Source organism: Miniopterus natalensis, chromosome 16, assembly GCF_054644295.1.
Source record: "Miniopterus natalensis isolate mMinNat1 chromosome 16, mMinNat1.hap1, whole genome shotgun sequence".
Taxonomy (NCBI): domain Eukaryota; kingdom Metazoa; phylum Chordata; class Mammalia; order Chiroptera; family Miniopteridae; genus Miniopterus; species Miniopterus natalensis.
In genome coordinates, this window is record NC_142096.1 from 38,018,788 (window position 1) to 38,042,947 (window position 24,160).

Genomic DNA, 24,160 nt, shown 5'->3' on the forward strand with positions numbered 1-24,160 from the left:
CCCACCTCCGGGGATGCAGCGCGTCAGCCTGTGTGGAGCTGGGTGTCACAGTGCCTGCAGTAAGACGTGGGACCAGGCGACATGGAGCTGGAAAAAGACGTCCGACAAAGCACCACCTAGTCTGACATTTAAGGACAAGACTTAATCTAGAAGCATTAGATAATATCATTTCAAAATTCCCCCATCTTGTGTATTGAGTCAGGGGAGGGATTTTTAAAGATGGGATGCCTTTTGCTTGGTACAGAATAAATCTCAACTGGTGGGTGAGTGGGTGAGTGGATATAGTTCATTTTTTTCAATTACTATAACACAAATCTGTGTGTCAGAGCAGCATCTGCATTCCCTGACCTTCCACTCGCTGGCATAAAACCTCACTTTTAAAAAACAAGTCCAGGACCCAAGACAGGCTGAGCAGCAATTCTTCATCAAGGTGGGGTGGCACATGGCCACTCTCCTAGTAACTAGAATGACAGGTGTATTTTTAGGGCACAAACCAATAGCTACCCCTCAGCCCTTGGCACATCTTTGGTGGGTTATGGGTGACTCAGGTGATCTCAAAAGACTGACTACATATTCTCCCTTCTATTTTTAATAGAAGAAAATTAGCTCCCGGTGATTAAGGAGTAGAGACATTTTTCCCTTCATCATTTCTACATCTCACCTTTGTACCAGTATCTACATTTCATAAAAGCACACAAAACCAAGGGGGAAACAAACCGATTAGCATATTTATTGAGCCTCCGCAGTGCACCGCAGGAAGCTTGGAACCACACCTGGTCCGCCTTCTCCAGATGCACATTCAGAGGTGAGCTGACAAGCGTGACAGTGCCCGGGCCTCGCTGCCTCTTCCCCTTTGAGACTCTGCTCAGAGGACGGAGGGGAAGACAGAGGCCCAAAGAGGTTACCCTAACGGGAGAAACAGAGCAGCAGGGTGTGCCTGTCATTCTCTTGGGCTCTATCTGGGGCCACGTTGTGGCCTGGCCCCCATGCGACCAAGTGACTTCCCGAGAAATCTCCTGGTTCTCAGGTGTACGGTGTGGGGCACGGCCTCCTCGCTGCTCTCCTCGGAGCTGGAGCCGAGGGAGGGCTCCCAAGGCCCTGGCATGCCGTCCTCGCAGGGGCGCCGGCTGCCCTCGCACTCCTGTCCGCCCGACGACTTGAGGCTCTGGTTAAAGAAGGCCGAGGCCATACACTCGGCCGCCGTCTGCTCACAGGCACAGAGCAGCTTCGCGCACAGGCTCTGCCCCACACCTTCGAGGGGAGAACATAGTAGCAGCTGTGAGACACGGTCCCATGAACGTGGAGCCCTCCAGGGGGCCTGACCACCCCTTCAGCCCTGGCCTCCCACCCCCATCTGGAACCTCTGGGTGTCCAGCATACACTGGTTCCACTACTGGAAATATCCTCAGCTTTCTTCTGATTAACTCATATTTGGTCAAGACTCCCCTTGACATCCCCTCCCCAGAAGCTTCCTCCAGTCGCCAAGCTAAATGCAGTATCTTCCCTGCAGGCTTACCTCGAAGGAATCCCACCTTACGGCTCTATCACAACAGATTGTTTTTTCTTTTTTTTTCTGCTTGTATTTTTATTTGCTAGGCCTGGCAACCCTACTGTATTTCTTGCATGTTTTAGTTGCATGCTGTGGGTGTGGTTGGATAGCACCTGTGCGACATGAGGTCATGTGTTTCCACGTGCTTAGAGAGAAGCATTCTGCAAATGTTACTGTGGCTTTCAAAGACGTATCTGGTCTGTTGCATTCGTTCGTCTGATCCTACCATGAAGTAGTCACCACCAGGTCAACCAGGTTTTTTCTCACCACACCAACCCTCCAGATCCCAGACTCTGGCCTTCACATCAGCCCGGCACACATGTCATCTCAGCAGCAGGAGAAGAGCAGAGTGGACACACACAAGCCTGCTTCCCGGAGCAACTCGGACCCTCGGCCCGAGCCCAGTGTCAGAAAGCACAGAGCAGGCTCTGGGATGCCCTCTCATCACCTGTCACCTGCACCAGGTACAGGACATTGAGCTCAACCTCTAATGCAGTGTTCCTAGATCCTGTGAGACCAGAGGGGCGGGGGAGACCTCACAGCGTGATTCCATCACACGACAACAATAATCTGGTCCTGTCACTCATGGGCTCTCAACCCACCCCTGGCCCCCTGGTCTCCTACAGGACAAAGTGTCAGTGTGTCAGTCTTGGGTTCATGATCTGGTACTGGCCTGTCTCCCGGCCTCACCTTGCACTTCAGCAATCTCCCCCCCCCCCCCCACTGTCCCTGCTGGCCATACAGGACCATAGGTTGACCCTACACTGCCAGGTGTCCCCAAAATGCCGCAGTTTTCCTCTTTTTCCTTTTCTTGGGACATCCGGAAACCCATTCAGGCCTCACCTCGCTGCCTCTGCTGACTGCCCCCAAGTCCTCCCATCCTCACCGCCATACTCTGCAGACCCCACCCCCTTTACCCACATCCCAGACTCCAGGCAACCTGTTAGCATTTAGGACACGAGATTAGGAAAGTCGCTGGCTTGTCCCCTCCCTCCAGGCTCGGGTTTGAGGCAGGGTTCATGCATGCTCACTGTTTTTCTAGTTCCTGATGAAGGTTTGGTGGATAAGTAGAAAGCTGAAGGAATGAGTGGATGGATGGATGGATGGATGGATGGATGGATGGATGGATGGATGGGGGGATGATCAGCGACACGTAAGCACGGAGCTCTCGGGAAGTGAGGGCCACGCATGATCCACCAAGGCAGCACGGCATGGAGGTGGGTGCAACGTGCAGAGGAAGGAAGGGGGAGGGGACTGCCTGCGCCAGTGGTTTCCCCAGAGGAGAATGCAGAGGAGAGCAACCTTCCCTGGGCTCTTGGGAAATGCTACCAGGAGCACTTCCTTTAAGCCGCAAAGCATTTGGGAAATGCATCCACTGATGTGGGTGAGGAAATGGAGCCAGAGAATGTCCATATCTCGAGTGCTAAAGCAAGTTTATTTGCTCTGGGTGATGATGTCCAGGGGTGGGGCAGTTTCCAGCCGTCCTGCCTGAGGCCCTGAAGGGCCACAGAGGAGCCTCCAGCCTCCAGGACAGAGAGAGATGGAGCTGCGGGCCCACCCAGCCCTTCAGCCAGGGCCACTGTCTTCCTTATGGGGCCCCTCAGAATCTCACTGGGGAAAAGGGGTCTACTTCTTAGGAGAAGAGGCCCGCCGGCACGGTGAAGGCTCCGTTCGAGGTCTGAGGCAGTGGGTTTTGCGGTCCTGATCCCAGCCCTGTCACTGCCTTCTGCCTGTGTGACCTTGGACCTGCGCCCCGCCTCTAACCTGGGGAGACCCCAGTGCTCTGTCCTTGATGGTTGTGAGGATGAGCTGCGCTAACACAGCAAGAGCTTAGCACAAACAGCACGTGGTGAGCGCGCCACACACACGGGCTTCTGTAACTCCCCGGTCTGCCCTGCCCTGCCCTGTGCCCTCCGGCAGCTGGCAGCCTCTCCGACTGGCATCTCCTCCTGAGTGGAACAGGGGATCTAACGTGCATCTCAAAGTGAAGAGGCTTGTTAGGCCACATGACCGACGAAGAGGGGCTGGGGAAAGTGTCTACACCCGGGAGCTGTGGACGCGACACTCACCCGAATGAAAGCGTAACACTGGGAGGCCCACACACTTACACTGGGGAGTCCCGTCCGTGCACACGACGGGCGGCCGAGGAAGCCTCCCGAGCAGGCAGCCCAGCCGCCTCGCCCGCTGCAGGCAGCAGTGGTGGGACCAGCAGCACCTGCGACCAAGGCAACGCCTTCACTCCAGGGCTCCCAGCTGCCCAGACGCCCTCGGGCTGCTTCCCCTGCACCCCCGGCGATGAGCGGAGCCAGCGCCCCCGGCCAGCGTGCAGGGCCTGATTCATGCGCATGCCAAGCCCCCGCGCGTGGCTGTCCAGGCTGTGCCCTGCACAGGGACGCCACATCTAGAGGGGCGTCACACTGTACACATCTCACGTTAAAAATTCTTGTTTTGTGGTTTATGATTCTGTTGACTGCAAAGATGAATGGTTCGCATGTTTATTACGATAATTTTCCAACAGATGGAAACAAAGGGTCTTGAGGATGGGCACTGTTTTTAGTGGGGACTACAGTGGCCTTGCTCCCTCCAACCTTTTACATAATAGAACAGTTACTCCCACATCCACAGAGCACCCCATTTGCCCCCCAGCCTTGAGCATAAATAAAGAACTGTATCTGGAAAAGTGACTGGCATAGAGTGAGACCTCAGTAAACATGGGAATGAGTCAGTCAGTGTCTTGCTTTGGAGACCCACCCATCTGGCCTGATAAAGCTTCAATCTCCAGTGTCCCCTCAGCCAGAGGGACATCCGAGGACTCCTGATGGCCCCGCCCAACAAGGGGCTACAACTGCTCCCTACAGCCTCCCTTCTCAGCCCTTCCCCTCCTTTATGTCTCACTCCATCCTGGAGACCCAGCGGAGCAGGGGTCACTCAGAGATTGCAGCTTTTTGACAGCAGGTGTGCTCAGCCCAGTGTCAGCTTCACGAGCCTTTCCGTGCTGCTGGCAAGGGGAGGCAGCCCCCACCTCACGCGTCACATCAGCCAGCGGCTGCAGGTGGGCGTCAGCTCAGCTGTTACTCCCACAGAGCCCCGCTATCTCGTGTGCGCATCTGGCTGGGGCGGGTGCCCATGGAGAGTTAGTACAATAGTTAAAATCTAAAGTCAGTGAGTGAACCCGAAATCACGTATGATCAGAAATATCCTTGAAAATCATTCAAGTTGCCCAGAAAGTAAAGGATGCATGGTTTTGAAGAGACACCCTTGCAGAAAATGGTGCCCGTTTGGCCAGCTCTTCCTCGGCCAAGGCTGTGGCTCTCAGTTTTTCCGTTGCATCCCCATGGGCGTCAAGGAAGCCCCATCGTAACTTACCTGCCTGCCTGGTCAAAGCTCATATTTTTGTGCAGTAGGCTCAGTGGTCAGGGAACATCTTCAAAAACATCCCCGCTTTCTGTCCGTGGGATTCCACAGGGCTCGGCACGGCTGCTGCCCAGCTTTCTGTCCCCTGCCTAATCTCAGAGGTGCTAGGGACTCAGGGCGATACAGTGTTCTCTGTCGTGGAGAGTAAAGGGCATATTTCCAAATTTCATGTGTAGGCATGCTTATGATTCCACAGAGTGCTGTACACTTTGCTAGAATCAAAAATTCCTTAGTGTCACCCGGCGGGAGGGACGTTTTGAAGGGTCAGGATGACTGTGCAGTAGAAATGGGAGAAAAACCAGGGTGGAGGCGGGGGGGGGGGTGAGCAATGCAGCCATCACACCCCATCCGACCTCGGTAACGCCCCAGCTGCCGGCCCTAACCCTGCCCTTCGTGTTACCTGTATTAACCACAGCAAGACTCGTCTTTTCTTTCTAAGTTCAGCTCTAGCTGTTGATTTCTTTGGGAAACACAGCATCCGAGGCGGTCACAGGCCTTTTCAACGCGGAGCTCTCAACCGGCTGTGGACGGGCCATGTCCACCTGCGACCCGTCTTCCAGCCTCACTGCTGATCTCAGAATATTCCTCAAACTCATCTGCAGGTTGAGTTCTCCGCTTCCTGCGTCTCTCCTGACGCACTGATGACACCCGGTGGGGTTTCTGTAAAATTGCCCGTCTCTTTCACTGCGCGGGTCCCGTTGGACACGGGTGGTCTGATCTGCTCGTCCAGTTGAACAGTTTCTAAGCTGCCGCCACCGAGCGCAGTGGCTGGCGCAGAGCGAAAGCTCAAGAAGTGTGGGCCGAACGCACGCACCCCTGAGCGAATCAACTCATGGGTGCCTGAGGCCAGTGCAATTCCTCCCAGGTGGTAAACATGAAATTCAGATATAAAATTTACCGGTGACACTTAAAAGTTGTTGGGAAGCTAATTTCAAAGTGGTCTCTGGCAGAGCAGAGCAGCGGAGAAACCAATCGTCTGTGTCGCTCACTGCAAACGGGCAGGTCTGGGGTCCCTCTGAGTGACCCTCTTAGGGTGCTGGGAAGTGTTTGTGGTGCAGCTCCAGGCTCCCACACCCAATGGTCTAGATCTATGGGCTCTGCCCTTCACACATGAATGGCCTCAGACAAGGCTGAGCCTCAGCTGCCCACCTGAGAAATGGGCCTGCGATGGCGATGAGCCTCCTGAGTGAGGTGATGCAGGCAACAAGCTCTTTGTGAACCTAGAGGGACGGCCCAGGTAGAGGAGGGTTGTCACCTCTCACTGCAGGCAGCATTGGTGCCACCGGCCTGCCACCCTTGCGCATCCCTACCTGTCCAGGGTGTCCCTTGGTTCCCCTCGTCCTTCTTGCCCACAGTAGCAGCCGTAGGACTCAAACTCCTCCGGGCACCGGGATGTCAGACAGAAGAGCATCTCTCCCAGCTGTGGCATCACCTGTGTGTTGTCCCCACTTCCCAGGTGCAGGAAGGTGAACCTGTCACAAGCTGATGGGAAACGAGGACCAGGAGAGCCAGGCATGTCAGGACTGTGCTCCCAGGAGGGCAGGGTCCAAATGTCCATGGGTCATACCAGGAGCCCATATCCTCTGCCTCCCACCCCCACTCTGGGGGACTGTTCTGTGACCAGTCCCCTTCTGGGCTGAGCTGTCTTTCTCTCTGAGCTGTCTGCTCGCCCAGGCTCCTTGTTACATCCCGCTCAGGCGCCAGGACTCGTCAGGACAGAAGATGCTCTTTGGGCCACATTTTACTACTGAGTAGAGGGACGGGCAGGACCCGGCATCCGGGGCACTCCTGGCTGTCCCCTTCGCTGGCTGGCTCCAGCAGGTCAGCGCACCTGGGGGCCTGTCTTTCAGAACCTTGATTCTCTCCCCCCCCCCCCGCCCCCATCTTCACCCTATCCCCCCTCCTGCGCTGGGCAGACCCCGCCTTCGTAGGTTTGGTGAGCACTAGGAGGCCAGGGTTCCCGGGAGCCCCTGCCCGCCTCCCTCTCACGCAGCTGCGTGCGCAGCTCTGCTTCCCGCGTGGTGGGCGGCTGCCCAGTAGCACCAGCGTCCCCCTCCGAGTCCCCTGCCTGCGGCTCCCTGCAGGTGCAGGGCTTTGGTCAGGCACCCAAAGGAGGAGAGCCAAGGAGAGGATTATAAGGCCCACGAGTTTCATTCTTTCCAAGAAACCAGGGTGTGGCGACGCCAGGCCTTTCCTTCTGGCCAGTGGGAGCGGCAAGAGCATGGGCCAGGGGCTTCCCCTCCCTGCCCCCCAGCGCTGGGTGCCTGCAGGACAGTCCATCCTCTGTGAGTCTCTCATCTGCAAGGGGACAGCACCTTCCCGTCGCAGCTACATGACAAGGTCTCAGTGGGATACAGTGGCTTTTTAACCACCTAACCAAAGGATCTCAAGGCCGGGAGGAGACAGACACCTGGCTGCCTGCTTCTGCTCACCTTTTCCAGTGGTCTCTTCGGGACCACTTTTGACAGGTGACACAGCCAACCCCAAAGATTTCATGCCGGGAACTCCTCCAGCTGTGGCAGCAATCTCTGCAGATCCTGAAAATGCACAACTTTTCAGTCCATACTCAAAAAGGGATCTGAGGAGAGAGTGCAGGCAATACAAGGTCAAGGCCAAAGGCAGGCAGGCATTTCAGAGCAGGACAGTGCCCCCAGACTGGGATTGCAGACGTCAGAGCGGAGGGAGTCTCAGGGATCCAGGAATGGCACGTGGATTCCCAGTTTTCTATGATAACCTTGAAACTGTCAGGAGCCTGGCTAGACGCTCGGATGACGTCCCGTGGGTGAGAACTGTCACCGCTCAGGCCTGCCTTTGCGTCCTGGTCACTCTCATGTGCCTGCCAAGTGAGGCCCCATCGCAGCATTAACAAGTGAAGAGACAAGAATGACGGGAAATTAAACTGATGCGTGGCCCACAATCCTGTAGGCAAGCAAACGGTTCAAACCCCTCAAAACACCACAGCAGCTTCTCCTCATGCTCAGAATTAAGCGGGGGGTTCCCACCGTGGCCAGCAAGGCTGCGTGGCCTGGCCCTGCTCCCTCACACAGGCGCCCCTGTGCTCTCACTGTCAGCCCCACCTGCCGTCTGAGCTGGAGGCAGCCCCGTCCGCAGCCCACAGGCTGCACCTCCAGCCCAGGCTGGTCCGGTGGCTGGGCCCCACCCACCTGCTGCCCCAGCTCCGTTCTGAGGGCTGGGTGGCTCTTGGGTGTCGTCGTAGATATGCATGGGGAGGCTGGAAGAAAGCATCTTCAAGTATTAAAAGTGGCTACTTTATAATGTGAAATTGCAGGTGATGTAAACAGAAAACAAAATAGAGCTTTCTATATTTTTAAAAAAATCATCCATTTCTTTCTGTGAATGGATCAACATTTAATTTAATTTGTCTACTTTTCGGGGGCTCTAAAAGTAAACTGGCTTCCTGATTTCTTCCATTTTGAGTTTGGTGTCTCTTCCCCCAGGCTGCTTTGTAACACGCCCGAGTTAATAAATGTATAGGGGCAACGACATAGTCAAAGGCAGGAGAAGCCAAGGGTGCTCACCGGGAGGGGTTGTGGTCCTCACGGTTTCTGTGCCTTCCTGGTCTTGCAGTTCTGCTCCCAAGAAAGAGAGACAGGGTGAGTGTCAACCCCAGCCTGCCACACCTTGTTCTCGAGGCAGCTCCATCCACCGGGCACAGGGAGGCCATGTGGTCTCTGCTCGGCCCCTGCTGGCTTCCCAGGAGACCTGGTGTTGGGCAGTCACCACTGAGTCAAAAAGAGACCTCGACACCACCCCCTTCCCCAGGCTTGCTGGAAAGTCAGCTGCAGGTGAACCTGCTGAAACCATATTATTTTGAAGAGGGAAGAATGTGGCAGAAGAACTGTGAGTGCCTTTGCTCGCCATGTGGCTCCAGGAAGGCCGCTGAGCCTCTGCTTCTCTGTGAAATGAGTTTGTTGCTTTTTTAACAGTAGTGAAGCTCGTACTATGCTACAGACCAAGTGTTTGCGTCTTCCCAGGTTGACATGTTGGAATCTTAGCCCCCAATGGGGTGGTGTTAGGAGGTGGGGCCTTTGGGAGGGGACTAGGTCATGAGGGTGGAGCCCTCATGGATGGGATGAGTGCCCTGTAAAGAGCTCCCTGGTCCCTTCCACCATGTGAGGACACAGCAGGAAGACAGCTGGCTGTCTATGAGTCAGGAAGAGGCCCTCACCAGACACAGGATCTGCCAGTGCCTCGATCTCAGACTTCCAGCCTCCACCACTGTGAGAAATCAGTTTCTGCTGTTTATACACCACTCAGTCTGTGGCACTTCGTTACAGCAGCCTGAACAGACTAAGGCTTACCACATGCCAGGTACAGCACCAAGTGCTTTGCTCAGATTAACTTCGTAACAACCCCATGAGTTACTACAATGCCCACCCTCATTCAGTGATGAGAAAGGTGACACACAGAAAAGTGAGGTCCCCCCTTTAAGTTCACAGGGCTAGAAAGTGGCAGAATGCAAACCCAGGTCACCTGCTAAAGTTGACCCTTGAACCACTGTGCTAGGCTACGATTTCACTGCTGGCTGAACCACAAAGAGCCAGAGATCGTCACTCCAAAATGCTTCAGAAAGGAAGGAACTGCCTGAAATTCTGTGTCAGAGATCAAGATCATGGTGGTTTGATGTGAACATTAGGCTTAAACAGTCAGTCTTGGAGACAGAAATGCTCCAGCAAAGAGACTCTTAATAGTTCTACGGTGGGGCAGATGGTTCTCTTCAAAGACAGAAATGTATAGATTCAGAAGTAAAGGAACCTACACTGAACTACCCCAGGCAAGTGACTCTACCTCTTGGAGCTTCTCCTTCACCAGTAAAGTGGGGGCGATAGTGGGCTCCCAGCACCAGGGGAGAATCAGGAAGGGGCTTAGAAACCTGCTAGCCCATCGAGGTCCTCAACAATGTCACCGCCCTTTAACCTTTCTTAGTAATGAGTAAATAACAGTCATTATCAGTGATTTATACTTATTAATAAAGCATCCATGGTCATTAATCACCACAAGCAAAGTAAATGGTTAGGCTAATTCTTCCTATGACTTCTTGGCTTAGGTATTTTTAGGTAAGGGTTGCTCTATGTCAGTCACTGTCATATAATAGAAAGAAAGGCCTTACAGCCTCAAACCTGGGGTTAGCGACCAGTCCAACTAATCACTTGCTGAGTAATTTGGAACTTTTAAACCACCCACCCCCTCAGAGCCTCAGTTTCCTACACTATCTGCAAAATGTTATAATAATATTTCCTCTGGGCCCCATCAAAAAGTGGTCACCAAACTGAATGCAAATATTTACAGAGATGGAATTTCTCTACTGGACTCCATGCTGGCCTCTGAAGGCCCCTCTGCTTACTTGTCTTGGAGAGAGTGGTCAGTTGACTTGTCCTGGAGAGAGTGGTCAGCTGGTCAGCTCTGGTATCAGCAGACACTGTGAAGAAAAATCACCCAATTATCAATCAATGATCAATTATCAGTCCAGCTCAGCACCTTAGCTGGGCCAGATCACCTGTAAATAAAATGGGTTTGGGAGCTGAGGCTACTGAGTGAAGGGTCGTGGCAATCTGATCGTGCGGTGGGTGTGTCTGCACATTGGTGCTTAAGTCAGTTACCATTCAGTGGACGAGGGGCCAGATTAGTGTCAGTCCTGTGTTCAGGCAAAGACACCAGCAAAAAGCAGAAAGAGCCAGTATTGACCCTGATTGGATCAGGTCCTTGTGGGAAGGCAGCTTAAGTGGGAGTTCATTCTAGAAGTAAGGAAGGACACATCAGAGGCCTCAATCCCAGCCTTACCACTCAGCTTGGGCAACTTCTTTCTCCATCTCAACATACCATCTCAGTATGAAGGTTACAGCAATTACTTCATGAGGTTATGTGAGCATTAAATGAGGTTATTTATTTTAAGCTAGTTGTCTAGTGTCCTGCATGTGATTCAATGGTATGTGCTGCTTTGTACAGTCCCTCTAGAATTTCTAGAAGAAGATGCTGGCCCAGAATCTTTCCATACTCTCTCTCATTGAATCCTCTGCCACCCTGAAAGGCAGATATAATCATCCCTTTCCAGGGGTTGGTAAACTGGGGTCTGGCCCTCGGCCTATTTTTGTAAATAAAGTTTTATTGGCACAGAGCCGCAGCCATGGACAATACGTCACCTCAACCACGAGGTGACCTATTGTCCATGGCTGCTTTCCCCTGCAATGGCAGAGTTGAGCAGCTGTGGCAGAGATCCTATGTCTAAAACATTTACTATCTTGCTCTTTACAGAAAGTTTTTTGACCCCTGCTTTATGCTAATAAAGACATTGGAGCTTGGAGAGGTTAAACCATTCTCCCAAAGTCACAGATGAAAATGGGAGAGGCAGGATTCTATCCCAAATCTGCTCAACTCCAACACATAAATGCTTCATCACATGATGGTGACAACAGTTACAAGCCCTACAGCTTTTCCTCCTGAGCTGCGCCTGCACCTGTGTGGTTGAGTCCTGACAGGCCTCCCCTGGACGGCACTGGTGTGTACTGTCCAGGTCATGGGTACGAGTGCGCGTGAGTTGCGGGGGCGAAGGTGTGTGTATCCGTTTTCTCCAGTTAAACTCTAGACTCCTTGAGGAACCTTGTTTCCTTTGCATGTTTCCCAGGTTCACTCCACAAGGTGATGGTGGTTTGGGCTGAAGACAATGGAAAATGTACGGGTTGGGGATTATTTTGGGATTGTGGGATGGGGCCTCGAAATCTGCAGCGTTTCCTTTAGAATGGAAGTCACTGGGTGTGGTTAGTGCCTGGGCTGGGCAGATGGTGAAGCTTTCTGTGGCCTGGCTGCCATTTCCTCTCTTCTCTAGGCCTGGGGCCCCCAAGGCATGGGCTGTCTGGGAGCCGTGTAGGATGAGATGCCCTTGGACGTGGAATGGCTGGGGGAGGAGACCACACCACAAGTCTCTGCTTCTATCCTTCCTGCAGCAGCAGCAGCAGAGGAGAGAGACAAACAAACTCTTAGGGAGATGGTTGTGTGTGGTGATCTCTCTGAGTGTAGGGTCGCCAGATCTAACATAAAAATTCAGGATGCCCAGCTGAATTTGGATTTCAGATGAGTAACAAACACTTTTTTAGTATAAGTATATCCCAGAATTTGCATGGGACACACTTATGCTCAAAAGTTATTTGCTGTTCATCCGAAGTTCAACTTCAGATGGTGAAGGGTGAGAGTTCTGCATTTTACCTGACAACCCTACTGAGGTTGCAAGGAGCCTGGGAGAAAGCTGAGCAAGTAGAGATTTATAGTCAGGAGGCACTGGGATTTGTTTTTAAATGGACTTGAAGCTGATCCATTGCAGGCCAAGGCAGGGGGCATTTGAGGGGAAGTAATTCCAGCAAGGAGACCAATGCTACAATCAAAATGTGGGCATTTGGGTGGCACGTCTATCCCTCTGAGCTCACCTTCTCCTGAGAGGGCCACCAGGCTGGTGTCCGTGGGCTCCACAGGTTCCACTGAAAAAGAGGGAGTCCCCAACAGCAATGAGTGATGGCCACAGTGTGAACACCAAGTCTTAAGGGTCTCAACCAAGATCAGGCTGGGTGGGGACTGTGGGACGAAGGGAAGAGGGACTGTGCAAGGTGCTGCCAGAGAAGGGCAGTTCCTCCTGGCTTAGGATTCCCTGCCTCTAGTGCGCCTCCCAGAATGCAGGGGTCCCCAACCAGGCCCAGCTCAGGAGGGATTCCAGGTGGTCCTGGATTCTGGTGGAGAAGGTGACACTATTGAACACAGGCTGTGACAATGAAAACGCTGTAAACCCTGAAGGATTGTGGCTGTGGAGTGTTGTATCCTTACTTGAGAAGGCCTCTCTTCTAAGGAGAGGCAGGATGGCAGAGAAGAAAGAATGCTGGACCCAGAGGATACCTGGAGATGCAACACACGCATCCTGCACACACTCCCCCATGCACACACACACACCACACTCATTCCCCCATGCACATGCACACACCCATGCACATGCATACACACACACCCACATGCACACCCCACACGCACTCCCTCATGCACACACTATATCACACCCGCATACACTTGGAAATCCACCACACACACACACACACACACACACACCCCAACTCCCTCTTTACCAAACACTGCAAGATTACTTCTGAGAGAGACCCAGCTCAGGAGACGGGATGCTCTGCGGAGGTACACCTTGAACTTCCCACCCCCAGGTAGCCATGGTGTTGGGCCTGAGAGGTCGTGGGAACTTTGGTGAACAGGGAATAACAGGCATCAGTTGCATGTGTGTCCCCCAGCTCCCATCGTAGTCTGGCCCCTCAGGTCCGAGTAAGAGCAGCTTCCCTAGGGGGCCTACCTTTGGGCAGAAGGGCCGTCAGCTCCTCCCTGCTGGTTGTCTCTGCAAAGAAAACCCATGTAGAGCAGTAAGTGTGTGGAATGAGAGAAGGTGCAGGACTTGGCATCTGAAGATACAGGCACCCACACCAGGGTCCCACACTAGCTCTCGCCCCAACCATCAGCCCACCAAGGATGCAGGGCCAGGTTCCTCCTACCCGGAGGCGGAGCCAGGCAGAAGGAGGTGTCCAGCAGGTTCAGGGAGGAGTTGATGGTGGACTGGGCCAGGCACTCTATGGCAGCCTTGTCGCAGGTGCATAGCAGGTGCTCACAAGGGTCCCTGGACTCTGCGCACACAGCAAGGGCAGAGCCGGCTGGAAGAGCTCACTGGGAATCCCAAGAGGTAATGCAAATGCCAAAGCTGAGCTCCTGACTTGCCCTGCCAAGCCCCACGCCTCTTACAAGTGACCTCATCTCTTGTTCCATCTGTTCAGCTGTGTGGGTCCAGTCTGGGCCCATGCACCCTCCTTTACTGTCACATCAGCACGATTTTATGGGCTCTGCTTTCAATGAAACTATTTAGGGTCTGCCCAGGTGTCCCCATCTCCGCTTCACTCTCCTGGGCCACCCCATCACCTGTGGCATGGGTTACATCAGTGGCTCCTAACTACTCTCCCTGCCTCCGCCGCTGCTGATCAGTCTGTTCTCACAGGAGCCAGAACAGCTCTCTGAAAACTCAGGTCCCGCCCCATCACACCACGTGCTTTCTGTGTTCAGAGCCTCCCAACTCAAAGTAAACGCCGCGGGTCCCGCTCCTCAGACCTCATCCTCTCCCTCACCACCCCCTCCGGCCTCACCGGCCTCCTGTTTCTCACACCCCAGGCACCTGGAGCCTCGGGTCCACATGCCCACACTTGCTGTTTCGTCCACCTGCTCGGCTCTTCTCCCGGATATGCCTCTTCTCTGTCTTTGCTCAACTGTCACCTTCTCTGGGAGGCTTCTCTTGACCTTTCTATTTAAATAGGTGCCCCTACCCCAGCCTCCCTGTCCCTCTCCCTGATTTATTGTCCTCCACAGCTCTTTTGACTATCTAATAGACCGTATCATTTGTTTTTGGTATTTTCAGAGTCTGACAACCATGACAAAATTCCAGAATGTCAGGATGTCCCTAACACCTGGACACTTGTCTTGGACTTGGTGTAGGTGCTCGGTCATATCTGTTGAATGAGTGAATGGGTGAGTGAATGAATGAGTAGTGCTTTCAGTGTTCACCGTGTGCCTCGCCTGGTGGTTCACTCCCATGCCTCTGCTCGCCGCTTTCTGGAAGCTCCTTATTCCAGCTGATCCATGTCACCTGGACTGTGGAGTCGGCCTCACCTGGAGTCAAACCCTGGCTCTGCCACTTTGTGGCTACGTAACTCTGAACAAGTCATTTAATTTCTCTGAGCTTTCCTCTCCTTGTCTGAGAAGTGGGAATAATGACCTCCATCTGACAGTTTCTTTAAAGATCTGAGTTGCTGTGTATAAAGCATACGGCACACAGTAGGCACTTATAAAGGGCGGCTCCAAGGTGGCACCGCCAACGTGCCTGCTCTTCTTCTCTCTATGCCTTTGCCTAGTCTGCTCCTTCTGCCCAGAGACATGAAATAAAATTCCTGGAGTCGCACAGCGCGCAAGGTGGACAGCTGATTCTTACAATGAACACCACAGCCTTCATCCAGTACGGCTTCTCCCTCCACTGTGTTCTTAGCGTACACCAGTCTCCAGGTTAATTGTCCTGTGAGCATTATTTAATTTTCATAACAACTCTCTGAGGCAGATTTTCTCCCCATTTTGAGGTTCAGAGGAGGTAATAATTGCCCCAATGTCTCATGATACACAAATAGCAAATTACTTCCCCTTCCCAAGTTCCCAGGGTTGCTACACATATAAAAACTATAAATTAGATAATCTGCTGATTGACTATTGTGTCACCTCAAAAAGCATTTATTGTGCATCTACTGTGTGAGGTATAGATGCCGTAGAACTGGCCCTCGTGGGGCTCTAAGTATAGATGCCAATGATGCCAATGGTGATAACGATGAACATGAACCCTGGGAGCCCTTGGCCGGGTCCAGCCTGGGGCCTCTGAGCCCCCTGCTGCCCCGGGGACACCTGGAGATGCTCACCACACGTGATCTTCTTGCTGGAGCAGTTGACATCTGTGATAATCTTTGTGGAGTCTTGGAGACAGTCCATCTCAGCAGCCTCCTCATAGCACCTTCGGTGCTGGAAGCAGCAGCTGGGGCGGATGGAGGGGGTCAGGATGAGAGTGTGGGGGAAGGTTAGGGTAAGAGTGTGAGGGAGGGTCAGGGTAAGAATGTGGGGGAGGGTCAGGGTAAGAGTGTGGGGGAGGGTGAGGATAAGAGTGTGGGGGAGGGTCAGGGTAAGAGTGTGTGGGGGGGAGGGTCAGGAGGGAGGCAGGCAGCCTTCGATTGCCCCATGTCTCCAGATGCTTCCTGGCGGTGGTCAGTTTCAGATGCTCAGCACACTTACACACATACATACACACACCCACACAATATTTGAATTATATTGCTTATGCAGCAAGTGCTGTTATCATTATGAGCCTTTACATTTATGGGGACTGAGACACATGGGCCTCTGTAACTTGCCAAAGCCCAGGTTGACCTCAGAGCGTGGCTGACACCGGCACACAGGGGGTCAGCAGAGACCAATGGCAAGAAGAAAGAATGTACAGGCCTTGTCTGATGACCTTGTCTCACACAACATAGCTCATAAGGATTTGGAGGGTTCAAGAAATCATCTATACGGATCCTGCCATGTGGTAGGCACTCAGTAAATGGTAGCGATTATTTTTGCAGTCTGGAGCTCAAGTTCAAGGGGGCCATCACCTGTCCTCCAGGAGCTTGGAAATCCCCGACCCATCAGCTGATCTGTGTAACGTAATTGAAGTTGAGCGTGACCCCAAATTCTGCCAGTTTCTTGCCACCTGTGCTTTGAACATTCTTTGGGGATCGGAGACAGTGATGAATTATAGCTTCGTTTCTTTGACCTCTAAGTCTGCAAGGTGTTTTAATAATTAAAGGAAGTGACAAGGGAGGACCCAAAAGGAAAGCGTCCCCAGAAGTGGCCCTGGCACGATGCCTTGTACAGAAGCAGCCTCCCCCTTTCTGAATGTCAATGAGCTGGCTCCAGGACATTGCTCATGGTCGCAGAAGCGGGAAACTGCCCCTTTGGTCCAGAGGTGACCTGCGCCCTCTCTTAGAGATTTGGAGATGTATTTTCATTCCAAAGTCATTAGTTCTTGTCAATCAAGGACACATCACTTTCTAATCAGTGCACTTATTTATTTTTCATCTCTGAAAAGCAATTGGAAGTTGGCCACCTAGTCAATCCTTTAATTTATTGAGCTCTATGTGCCAGGTGCTGTGGTCCGTGCTGGGCCTACAGAGATACTACTGAGCAGATGGTCCTTAGAGGACCTTGAGCAGAGTGGGAAACAGGCTGTGTCCACGTAGCCTCCCACGTGGGAGGTGCAAGAAAGGGAAGCCCAGAGGTTTGGGGAGCCCAGAGGTTGCCCTGGTGCCTGGGAGGCGAGACATTCACAGAGGGTGTCCTGGAGGAGACATGCCAGGGGAGACGGAAGGCTGCCCCATGGATTCCGAAGGGGGGTCCTTTCCACTTCTGTGAGTCTGTAGATGAGAGCACACAGCCCTCACACTGCGCTGGGTGCCAGTGGGGTGGGGCACGGTTCTTGGAGCAGAGTCCAGACCTGGGTTCAATTTTTTGCTTCCACACTACTGCTGCTGCTGCTATGGTTACAACTAGCAGTCCTACTGCTGCTACTAGTACTGCTGCTGTGTTATTACTGCTATTACTACTGCTGGCACTATTAATACTACTATAGCTACTGTGCCTACGGTTACTACTAGCACTGTTACTACCCCCCCGCCCCCTGCAGCCCCACAGTGACTGTTCCTGCCGCTGCTCTAGGAATACTAACGTCATTAGTCACTGTCACTACTCCTACTCCTGCTCCAGCCCAACCACACTCTTACTATCGCTTAATCACTAATACTCTTGAATACTTAGTAAGCCAGGCAGCGTCCCAAACTCTTTAACTTGTATTTGGCCATTTAATCCTAAATAATAACTATAAGGTAGGCATTATTATTAGGGCCATTTTATAGATGAAGAAACTAGAGCATAAGAAGTTAAATAACTTGCCTCAGGTCACAGAGCCCTCAGGAACAGGACTGGAATTACTGGCTCGTAGGCAATATGTCTTAAAACTCTTAACAGATTCCATAGAATTTTCCTAATAGACCCTCCTGCTACCAGTGTCTGCTCGGCTATCCTTGCTAACAGTTGCTGCTTCTAAGACTTTAAATTTGATTGCCAATCTGATGGGTAGAAGTTGCTATCTGGCTTGAATTCGCTCCCCTTGCATGCAGGGAGGGGGCATCTTGATCGGACACTTATGTTTTCTCTATATTTCCCACTAGGCACTTACCTCTCTGAGGCAAGGGTAGTGTCCTGTTTATATAAGCACAACATTCACATCTTACTGGTATTTGGTACATGCTTGTTGAAAATTTCTCAGAAACCTTCATAGTTGCTTTACCCCTGGTGTCCAGGACTATCCTGAATTACAAATAGTTCTCAGGTTTTGTTATGCTTCAGAGCCCCCTGGACAGCTTGTGTATAATTCAGACTCCCTGGTTCTACCTGAAGGTGAGTCGATAGGTATCTGGATGGGTCTCTGGACTCTGCCTGTGAGCGAGCATCCAGGTGGTTCTGCCACAGGTGGACCCAAACTTTGAGAAACGAAAGTAAAGATTTGTATATCGGACATAACCCAGGATCCTGATAACTTCCCAGGACATGAGCAGATCACAGAGTAACTGCGATGTAAAGATGAGGAAAGCAGTCTCCCAGCGGGTAAGTGACAGAACTGAGACACCGCCTGGTCCCCTGGGGAGCTTTCTGGGCCCGCGCCCTGCCAAGCTCCAGCCAGGCTGCCCCGGCTCGCCCAGGGTCCTGCTCACCTGTCAGACTCGTCCACGGGCAGCCCTTCCATCTCAAACCTGCAGGCGCAGCCGTAGTCTTCCAGGTCCCGGGGACAGAGACCGGCCACACACCGCATGCCACTCACGAACTGGAGCAGCGCGGGGAAGTTGGTGAAGACGGCCTGCAGCCAGGTGAAGTGGGAGCCCAGGCAGTCTGCGGGGACAGCAGGGCGGCGCTGGGAGCCAGCGTGCAGGAGGGGGCCCGTTCCCAGCTTCCCGCAGCGTGTGCTGATGGTGCCTCTCAGCCTACTAAGCACCTGCTGTGTACTCAGGACTGTGCTAGGCTATGAAAGTGAAGGGGGCTTATAAGCCGGGGTCCCTGCTGGCTGCGCGCCTAATAGTCATCCTCCCTTCTTCCTTGCCATCAAAGCTGCACAGTACTCAAGGACGTGAGCCTTCTCCCCAAGTCCCTGGGATGTCACATGACCACTCTCAGCTGGTTGTGCCCATCTCATGCTCCCATGATGGTCTAAGGCTGAGCATGGAGCCCAGACCTGGCCAAAACAACTTAAGGGAAAGTCTGTTGGAGGCTTTGGAAAAGTATTTGTTTCCTAATAAACAATAAAGGCATGGGAGAAGATCCATTTGATCAACACCATTCTCCTTCCTTGAATGTGGGTGAGGAAATGCTGGCTGGAACTGCAGCAACCACTTTGCAACCATGAGGTCCCAAGTATAAAGCTGAAAAACCAATGTGCCCAGGGTAGCAGTGGGGTGAGACAGAATGAGCCTGCTGGTCTCGGAAACCTGCAATGAGCTACTGCACCAGTCCCAGTGCCTTCAGATGGCTTATGTGGGATAATTAAATATATTATTTAAGTCACTGTTAGCTTGCTGAATGGATCCCCAATGATATAATACTGGCACTAGAGAACTGAAAGTCAGTGCAGAAAGAGAAGGGGTACAGACATAATTTGGGGTCACCTGCTATGTTCCAGGGACTGTGCTTGAAATAGCACTTAGACTGACATGCTTTAGAGAGCATTCACTTTGTCTCTTATCCCAAAAACCTCGTATTAACCTCACGAGGCAGGTGTTGTTCTATCACCTCCATTTCACAGGTAAGGAAACAAGTCAGAGCCACACCTGAGGCATCCACCAGCGATGGTAACTTGCCCTAAACAAAAATGTTCTGGCAGACAAAACTGGCAGGAAAACAGTATCCAGTGTTTTGTCTCTAAACCTCATGCGCACCCGTCTCCACTCTCTGCCTTTCTGACCTCAGGGCCATTAAGGGCTAAGTGAGATGAGCCCACCACACTGAAGTGCAGGGGTTGCGAGAGGGAGCTGGGGGAGCCAGAGTTGCTGGTGAGGACCAGCTCCACCCGACTGTTCTGGTTGCTTCCTACCTGGCCCAAATTTCTCCCCATTGTTCATTTCCACACTCTAATCAAAACAATGAAGAAATGATTCTACGCTGGTGGGGAAAGCCACTCTAAGGTGTGTGTGTATTTACGTAAACACACATTTTTATTCAAAACTTACAGGACACCTGCACTTCATCATATGTACAAAATCAGGTGCAATCTTATGCCCAGCAGTGTCTAATCCAATAGCAGTTCAGAATCTCCCGGCTCATGTCCATCAGGTTATAATCATATTTTTTGAGTAATTTTAGCAATCAAATTATAGGAACCACTGTGATGATTGATAGTTGCTTGATAGATATGTTATTGATAAATAGAATACTAGATGCCCTTTGAAATTCTTAGGCCTAATGCATAGTTATTAGTTGGGGGAAGAAAATAAAAAAATTTGGGTGGAGGGGGCCTAAGCTCTGGATTTAGAAGAGAACTTTTCCCTTCTAGCCATGTGGCCTTGGGCAAGTCACTTAACTTCCTTAGACTCAGTTTTCTTGCCTGTAAAATGGGGCTACCATTCCTCTCCTGGCCAGGGTGCGGTCAGGACTAACCTATGAAGTTACTCGGAGGCGCCTGCAATAAAGGAGCCACCTCTCTGCTCAGAGCCAGGATCACAGTTGTGGGGAGCTTTCTGGGGAGGCCGTGGGAGCCCAGAGGGCGGAGTCCAAGGTCATTTCCTTAGGTTTCCCCCACAGGCACCATGCTCTGACACCCGGGAGGTAAAAGCAATTTCAGATCTAACTTACCAAAAATTTCGGTCGCACTTTCCACATTTTTAAACATCCCGTTGAAGAATGTGACATCTAAGTGGAAGCAAGAGAAAGCAAATTACAGAGCAGTAGTTTCTCCCCTTCCCGGTCCACCCTCTGGAGAGGAAGGAAAACCCTTCCTCTTTCTCTAAGGAGAGATTTGACCTTGGGCTAACTTCCTAGTAGCACAGGTTGCCATGGAGACCTGATCAGATGAAACAGGGCCTGCGTTACCAGGCAACACTGCTCAATGATAAAAAAGTCCCCAGGATGGTAAAGTGGACCTGGGCTGGCAGGAACTATGGATGAACTGTAAATTCTGGGGGGGATGACTCCTGCAATTAGGCATGTCCCTCTGGGCATCCTAGAAACTGAAGCTATGAAGTTGTTCCCAGGGATACTGATTCTTATGGCGAATGAAGCTTCTAGGCCAGCAAGGGTCTGGGGCTGCTCCACCTGAGCCCATTCCCTGCACCTGAGCTGGTACCTGGGGTTCCTGGACTCTGTGTGGTCGCTGCCAGGGCTACTGCCACTGAAGAGGGACAGCGGCCATGGCCTGCTGACACAGTTTCTTGGACCAGACCCTTCTATGTGCCAAGTGTGGCCTGGGAGTTTAAAGGTCTACCCAAGGCCTCCTGGTGGGCATTGCACTTCTCATGGGGGTTATGCCATTTGGAGGGAGGCCACTTGTCATGGGGTCTGGGTGGGACTCAGCTCTTTGATTGCAGGGGCTCACGCACAAATAATCCAGTTGACTTACCTCCCTGAAAGGTCGAAAGTGACCCTTGAATTCAGGCTAGCCTCCAGCTAGTTCACTATGGGCTTTGTTCTTCCGTGATGGCCATAAAAGAACCTACCTGAGAAATCTGTATAATCTGCCACCAGGAAAATGTCCCCTCCCCCAAGGAATGTAGGGCTACTTTAATAGCTGTGAGATGCCATCTACCTATTGCTCTGCCTGAGGGAGTCCGGAGCCCAATTTGAAGCTGAAATTCAGTTAGTTGCCCTATAACCCTCATGAGAAGACCATTGACTTCCTTCTCCTGGCTCCCCTCCCAGCTGACCTTTGTCTTTTGATGGGAATTTTTAGTACTTTGTCTCAAAGGAGAGACCGATGTGGGTCCGACACCAAGGCTGACCGTCGAGGGAGAGGTTTTTGAATCTCACTTGACTCCCTTTACCTACAAATGTCACAGCAGTGAGTGGCTCTCGGGTATATTCAGGAGGGGTCATTTTCTCTGCCCATGTCCTAGACAACTTTCTACCCACTAGGTCCCCTAAGGAAAGTTCAAAGAACACTTACTGATATTTTTTGAGAGTCCTGGAGGCAGCTCATGTGGACGGTGGGGCGTGTCCAGAGGGTGGCTCCCTGATAAGGAGGATAGAGAATGGGATTGGTACAAACATGTCACAGCCGGCTCTCTGGGCTGAGGCTGGGCGGTGGCAGCCAGGACCACAACCGGGACGCACGTCCATTGAACCCGTGCATTTTTTCCCAGCACTTTCCGCGTGCTAGGTGCTAGTCTGTGGTAGCCCGTGAAGAAAATAACGCAGGCTTTCTGAGCAGGAGGGGCGCTGGGGGCTCCAGTTCCACTTGGGATCTCATCCCGGAGCCCACGGAGTTGCTGGGGCGCATCTGGCCTGACTGCCTCAGAAACTTCGATAGCGGATCAGCCAGCGGCTAAGGTTACTCCAGCAGCAGGGAAACCCTGCCGGCTCCTGGGCAATTCTCAGGCGCCCCTTGGTGCAGCTGGTCACTGAGCTGTTCCGGAGGGTGGGGGCGAGCCTTACTGCCATGCGCTAATCGGGGATGCTGGCCCCCCGCAGGCTCCTCCTACTCTCAGGATATCAACACCCACACATTTTCATTAGCAACGCAAAAAGTCACCCTGGACTGTAAATTGTTTATCCCCGAGGACGGGACCGGTTCCCTCACAGTGCTGGCCAGCGGTCAGCTGAATATGAGAAGGAAAGAAGAATGCGGGAGAGCGTGGCCTCAGTTACCCCCCAACCCGCTGCAGGACGGAAGGAGGGCGTGCGGGCGTGTGCGAGCTGCACAACTGTGCAAACGAGGAAGGAGATCGACGGCGCCGAAGACTCACATTCGAAAGCAAGGCGCCAAGTGAACTTGAAGTTATTATCCCAGGCCGCCAAGAAGTTTGCTCAGCGACCAGGTTTGGGTGGCATGGGACCCAGGTTTAGAATGTGGGGTGCAAGTGTTCGACCTTTACACTGGTCATACTTACAAAAGGAGGAAAGGAGGGGCTGCATGTCAGGAAGGTCACTCCAAGGACATCAACAAAACAAGGTGGGGGATGCTATCAGGTGGAGGGGAGATTGCTCACTGGCCACCTTGCCTTTGCTTTCCCCGAATCTCACCTCATCTCCCATGCATTATGCAGCGTGCTCAGAAAGATCAGTTGATTTAAACCTATGGCTCCTCATTAATGTTTCGTTTCCATCACTCATTAGGCGAGGGGATAAAGTAGTCATGAGCAGAGCCGAAGGAATTTGACAATAAGTGCCCATGTTCAGGTTAAGCAATTGTACACTAAGCCAGAAATACAGTGTCAAATACCAATACTCACCCACACCCAGGGCCATCAGCATACCCATGAGGACAAGCGCGGCCATAGCAGGCGAGCACGGGACGGGACTGAGGCGTCAACAGGCACAGCTCCTGGGAGAGAAGCCAGTACAATATGATGAGTGAGCTTTCAGAAACGTCACGGAATAAGAACCCGCAGGAGCCCCCGTCCCTTGAGGCAGTGAGGTCAAGGAGAAAGCCTGACGGCCTTTCTGTCCCATATTTTCCCCTAACTAATACTATGCCATCAAAGAGACTCAGTTTTTCCATCTGTAAAATGGAAACTTAGCTGGGTGCTCCTTGAGGACCTCCCTCCCTCCCTCCCTTCCTTTCTCCCTCCCTCATTCCCTTCCACGTCCTTTCATTCACTTCATTCACTCATCCCATGGTCATTCACTGTGTGCCAGGCATGGTGCAGGGATCCAGGAATGCAAGGTGAGGAAAACACACCCCTCCCCTGTGACTTGTTCACAGGCTAATGGGGGAGGAGGCAGTTTAGCGGGTGCTCTACTTTGACTTTGGCCAGTTGGATTTTAAATAACCCATGCATGAGGATGCAGCAACATTCTGAATATCTACTTAGCAGGCTGACTGAGCCTTCATGCCAACATCGCCTGACCTGAATAAATTTGTCCATGGCGTGGCGGTGCTGCCTGTTGGCAAAGGACACTCCACCTTGCTTCCTTGCCTTTGGTTTTTGAGCAATTTTAACACTTTGCTGCTGTCCCGGGGGTTAGAGAGCTGAGTCTTGGGGGGCTGCCACGGGGAGAGGGGGCAAGGTGGGCAGGGTCCAGGAACCCATCACATGTCAATCATAGCTGCCCTGTGCTCAGATCAGCAGAGTTAACTGCAGTAGGCACTGCCTGCGCTCAAGCAGGTCAATTATGTGTTTCACAGGGAAGGAAAAAACTTAAAGACCAGAGGGGTTTGGGAATGATTTTAGCTCCCTGGGAACGCTACTCCTTAAAGAATGTCAGGTGGATGGTCGACTGTGACTATTCTGCTTTAGAGCGTGTTTTTAGGACCAAGCGTGATGATAATACACTATGATGGTGTTACCCAGGGGCACACGCAGGGCTGCAGGGTGAGGTTGTACG

General features: G+C 52.3%; 1 protein-coding gene across 1 annotated transcript; it reads right to left on the reverse strand.

The window, feature by feature from the left end:
* Positions 1 to 816: 816 nt before the first annotated feature.
* Positions 817 to 23,140, reverse strand: OC90 (otoconin 90). Its single transcript, XM_087825205.1, has 14 exons — positions 23,065 to 23,140; positions 21,780 to 21,845; positions 20,474 to 20,530; positions 18,346 to 18,520; positions 15,463 to 15,575; positions 13,513 to 13,641; positions 13,317 to 13,358; positions 12,403 to 12,453; positions 10,329 to 10,403; positions 8,503 to 8,556; positions 7,396 to 7,500; positions 6,274 to 6,445; positions 3,658 to 3,764; positions 817 to 1,251 (listed from the first exon to the last, which is right to left on the reverse strand). Exons 1-14 carry the CDS (start codon positions 23,108 to 23,110, stop codon positions 956 to 958), a joined length of 1,488 nt encoding a protein of 495 aa, XP_087681331.1. The 5' UTR covers positions 23,111 to 23,140; the 3' UTR covers positions 817 to 955.
* Positions 23,141 to 24,160: the final 1,020 nt, after the last annotated feature.